This window comes from Chinchilla lanigera, unplaced genomic scaffold, assembly GCF_000276665.1.
Source record: "Chinchilla lanigera isolate Chin_1 unplaced genomic scaffold, ChiLan1.0 scaffold00123, whole genome shotgun sequence".
Lineage (NCBI taxonomy): Eukaryota > Metazoa > Chordata > Mammalia > Rodentia > Chinchillidae > Chinchilla > Chinchilla lanigera.
In genome coordinates this window covers 1,361,306-1,366,502 of record NW_004955524.1, presented here as the reverse complement: position 1 = coordinate 1,366,502, position 5,197 = coordinate 1,361,306, and the positions used below count along the sequence as shown (strand labels likewise).

General features: G+C 54.3%; 1 protein-coding gene across 1 annotated transcript in view; it reads left to right on the top strand.

Annotated features, from left to right (window-relative positions):
- Window positions 1-4,651: 4,651 nt before the first annotated feature.
- LOC106147161 (translation initiation factor IF-2-like) overlaps window positions 4,652-5,197 on the top strand; it is a gene marked incomplete in the record, with an annotated part of 924 nt that continues 378 nt past the window's right edge. Inside the window, 1 exon segment of the mRNA XM_013507189.1 lies at window positions 4,652-5,197. Within this exon segment, the coding sequence (XP_013362643.1) occupies window positions 5,051-5,197 (147 nt within the window).

Sequence of the window (5,197 nt, the reverse complement as noted above, 5' to 3'; positions counted from 1 at the left end):
CTCCACGTTGATTTTCTCAGTAGCGTAGAGGGGAAAAGCCCAGTTAGGTTGGGCTGGGAAGTTCAGGACTGCCCAGAGGTTGAGGTCATTTCAGGGTGAAACGACCACAGAAAAATGCCAGCACTGGGTGACATTGCCTGGGGGACAGGCTCCTGGGGGTGAGAAGCCAGCGCTGCTGCCCCCGCGGGCACCCTCCGGCAGGGGAGCCACACTGGCCCTCGGGCTGCAGCCTCTGCCACCTGGCCAGTCCGACCACAAGGCCAGGGCAGACGTTGGCCTCGTCTCCTGCACTTGGGCCGGCACAAAGTCCCCAGCACCTGTGTCTGCCTCGGGGACGCTGCTCACAGTCACAGCTCTTAGTGATGGAGGCAGGCACAGCTCAAGGCCTCAGGCTCCCGGGGACAAGTCCAGACCAGGGCTGGACGCAGGGACCTCTGCGGGCCGCGCTGCCTGTGCTGTAGTTGGCATGGATGCCGAGAGGACAGAGGAACCACGCGCCGGGCCCGGGCTACCGCGTGTGAAGTGCAGAGTGAAGCAAAACCGGTTAGGGCTGTGCGTCTCAGTGTCCTTCCAGCTCCTCGGCCATCCCAGAAGGGCTGGCTTTCGGATTATCACACACGAGCAGTGTTCTGGTACAAAATTATTCCTCGGGAGAAATTAGCACATCGGTTACACCATGGTCTGCAGCTAAGAGCCAGGAAGCCCAGATTGAACACCTCCTGCTCAGAATCTGAGGCACCGGAAGTGGCCTGGACTTCAGATCTTTGGGGATTTGGGATATTTGGATGTGCATAAAAAGTGTCGGGAGAGGGGACCCAGGCTTAGACAGAGTTCACTCCTGTTTGACATGCTCCTGTCCGTGTGGCCGGCAGGTGGTCTTATGGGATGTTTTTATTAGTGTATTCCGCGATGCATAATAAATACATTCATTGTGAATTGGGACATACACATGGTACAGTTTTCTTTGATGTTTTTGATGATTTTGTACGTGAAACAGTTCCACAGTGTGACATTCTCCACTTGTACCGCATCAGCTCAGAAGGTGCAGGGTTTTGGAGGGCCTCGGATTTTGACTTAGGGATACTTCGTCTGTACTCTTGTCTGCATCAGCTCACTGTCAGGAATTCTTACAGAACCTTCTAGAAAGGTGGTCTGGGGGCTGGGGATTTAGCTCAGCGGCAAAGCGCCTGCCTGGCAAGCGCAAGGTCGTGAGTTCGGTTCCCGGTACCGGAGAAAAACCAAAAAAAAAAAAAAAAAAAAAAAAAAAAAGAAAGGTGGTCTGGCAAGGTTGGTTTTATTTACTGGGGATAGAATCCAGGGCTTTGGCACTCAGCTATATCCCCAGCCTTTTGTATTTTGAGACAGTCTCGCTAAGTTGCCCAGGTTGGACTTGAACTTTTGATTCTCTGCCCCAACTTCCCAGAGTGCTGCAGTGACAGGCACTGGGCTCAGCTTGGCAGTGTGGGGCCTTTTCCAGTTAGAAGCCAGTGGCTGTGGGAACGCTGTGCGGTGCTGCGGTAAATACTCTGTTTATTTCTGTGTAACAACTGCTGCCGAGCCTCATGGTTCAAGATGGGGTTTCTCCTCCCCACGTGAACTGACTGCCCCGGGCCAGGAAGTCCAGACGACATCTTAGGTGCAGGACCTGGCTCACCATCATACAAGTTGTGTGCTTTGCTGGGCATAGTAGGGCACACCTGTAATCCCAGCACTCTGAAGGCTGAGGCAGGAGGACTGCATCCAGTTCAAGGCCAGCCTGGGCTACACAGTGAAACTCTGTCTCAAAAACAAGTCCTGTGGCTGAACCCAGGGGCTGGGAAGAACCTCACACGGACACGGATGCTGGGAGGCGGCATTGGCTGCACCACTGGGAGCCACGGCGGCCCTGCCTGGACAGTTGGCCAGACCCTGTCTCAAAGAAGGCCGGATGCCGCTCAGCACCCAGGAAGACTATAATGGTAAAGGGGGTGGGGCCCAGCGGGGAGAAACTGCCAAGTAGGACTCTGGGCCTCCTCATCCCAACCCCTTTTTATTTTTTATTTTGAGACAGGATCTCACTAAATTGCCAAGGCTGGCCTCAAACCGGAATAGCTGGAATCGAGAGATGCACACCACGGTGCCCAGCTGAAAAGATTTCCATATAGGACATCTTAATAAAGGGTGTCCTGGAGACTCGGGGTCCCAGGTAGCCCCGGGAAGCCCCCTGTCAGCGCCAGGCATTAGATCAGCATAGGAGAAACTTCAGAGCAGCAGTGACCAAAATACTGTCAAGGCACAAAGCAAGGGGGTGCAGTCGGCAGGTGACAGTGGGAGCCACTGCACACAGCAGTCCCTCGGCAGAATGCTTGGGAACAGCACCCATGTGAAGCAAGCCCTCTGGTGTCGCTCCCCACCCCCACGATGGTGCTGAATGTAGACGTGCACTCTCTTCAAGGCACAGAGGTCCCCAGCTTCTGAGGGGCAGAGCATGCCCTGCTTGCTAGCAACAGCATCCGTGCGTCACCCATCTCAGCACTGCCCAGAGAAATATGACAAGGCTTTACTCCATGTCATCCAGCACGGAAAAAGAGCACCAAGAGTTTAAAAATCCTGGATTAAAAAAAAAACCTTGCAGCAACGTGGAAGGAGAGTCTACAGTTGGCATGTGCAGTAGATCAGGGTCCCCAGCCCCAGGTCTGTGGCCTGTCAGGCACCGGGTTGAGTGGCAGGAGGTGAGCAGCGGGCAGAGCAAGGCTTCCTGTGTTTCTGGCTGCCCCCATCACAGCCTGAGCTTCACCTCCTGTCAGATCAGCAGTGTTGGATCCTCACAGGCCAAGGCCCCTGCTGTGAACAGTGCACCAGACAGATTTGGGTTGCAGGCATCCTGTAAGAATCTGACAGGGGCTGGGGATTTAGTTCAGCGGCACAGCGCCTGTCTAGCAAGTGCAAGGTCGTGAGTTCGATTCTTGGTACCCAAAACAACAACAACAAAAAGAATCTGATGGCTGAAGATCTGAGGTGGGGCTGAGGTTGTGATGCTAGTACTGGAGAACAGCTGCAAAGAGAGAACCGTTAGCAGAGAGCTGTGACACCAACCAAGACACATCAGCTGCTCACAGCCTCAGCTCAAAACCCATCAGTGAGTGGCACCTGGTGACGGCGCTAAATCAGAATCCAACACTTCTTTTAGCCGGCACGTGGGCCACCGCTATTTTACTGACCACTTCCATCTGCCTCTTTCCCAGCTGTGCTGTGCCCTCCCTCGAAGTTCTGGGAAGTCCACAAGGCAAATGTAGCCACAATGAGTAAACCACAAACCTCACTGCAGAACCGCCTGGAAAAGGGGGAAGGCCCACTGATGACACAGCAGAAGACTCTAAAGTGACAACAAAAAGAAAGCCGAGTTTAAAAGAAAGCATCAAGGGTCCTATTTCAGTGGTGGCTTCACTGCACAGGACGCAGGCAGAGCACAGGGGCCTTCCGTTATACACAGGCAGGGGACAGCTTTCTAAGGGAGGGCACTGGCCAGGGTCATGGGTGCAGAAAGCACTTTGCACACTGCTTCCCAACCACCAAAGAACCCCGAAGCAGACAGGAATGGACTCATGACCTGTTTGTGAATAAGCCACTGAATCGACTTTGTCCATGTTAGAAGATGATCAACTGGGAGATGGCAAATGCCATTGGCCTTAAGAGCGTGTCTGAGACAACTTCACATCTCCATACGTCCTGGAGTAATGTCAGGACAGAGTATCCCAAGATTGCCACAACGGCACTGACAAGCCCACTTCCATTTCCAGCATCCAGTCTTTGTGAAGCACGGTTTTCTGTAGTGACAAGAGCCAAAGTGAGATTACAGAATACACTGGACATAAGCAGCACACTTTGGGTGGCTGTAGTGGGTTGGCATCTGGTGGTCCACTTATAACCCCCAGCTGAACTGAGTAAGCGTGGTGCTGGGTGTGGGAGGTTGTCAGCAGCATAAGAGGGAATTGTCAGCAGCATAAGAGGCAGAACTGGAGAAGTGAGGCTATTGGGAGCTGGCAGAGGCTGTAAGGAGCTGTTGGTTCTGTTGGAGGAGCTTGTCATGCTGGCTTTCCTGATGAACTCGGCTGTTTTCAACCTTCGAGGAGCTCGGGACCTTGTTGGCACTGAGAATAGCTTTGGTTCACTTTGGGGAGCTCTGGTCCTCACTCTGAGCATCGCTTCCTGGCTCCAGAGGGGAAGGTGCACAGCTCAGGCTCCTGAAAAAGCTTGCTGTGTTGCCTTCCCTGATGGGAACTCGGCCATCCTGATCACTGGAGGAGCTCGGGCCCTCACTGTTGCTGAGGATGGCTGTGGTACCTTTCAGGGGAGCTCTGGTTCTTCTGAGCGTCACTTCCTGGCTCCAGTGCAGATCCCTCAGCCTGCTAGCACAGATCCTTCATCCTGCTGGTACAAACGTCCCAGGTTCCACCACTGACCTTTGGGCCTTCCTAGTGCAGATCCGTGAAACAGGCCTGCATGAGACATTGTTATGGGCTCTGGGCCTCCAGGTGGACTCGTGGAAGACATTGTTATGGGCTCTAGGCCTTCGCTGGACTCATGCAGGGCATTTCCGTGGGATCCGGGCCCTCAGCTGGATTCCTGGGTCTTAGTGAGCCTGCACTCTCTTGTGTATCATTCTTTGGATGACTGTTATAAATAATCTTGTAAATGTGTCCTGTATTATATTGTTTCCCCTTGCAAAATAAGCCCCAAACCAACAGTGTCAATGCCCCCCATCCCCAGAGATGGGACCGTCTAGCTGCAGGAAAGCAAGCTCAGGGATCCGCTGACTGCACTGTGGAGAGCTGTGTCGTCACATCATTATATATTACAATATAATAATAGTGGAAATTAAAGCACACAGTAAGTGGGTAATGTGCTTGAATCATCCCGAAACCACCCACGACGGCCGTCCTCCACCAAGCGGGCCCCTGGAGCGGAGCGGGCTGGGGCCACCCGGCCTCCACGGAAATGTGGACTTGAGCGTTCGTTGCTCGTTCTCCTGCGCGCGAACCGACGTAAACGGGTGGGGGGTGGCCAGGACATGGCTGCGGCAGGTCCTTCCGTTTTATGGAAAAAGCAGAAAGCGGGGCGCGTCCGACGGGTGGACGGCCGCCCGGCGGGGCAGGGTGTAAAGCAAGCGGCTCCAGACGTCCGCCCGCGGCCGCCCGCGCTCCGCGCCGAGGTCGGA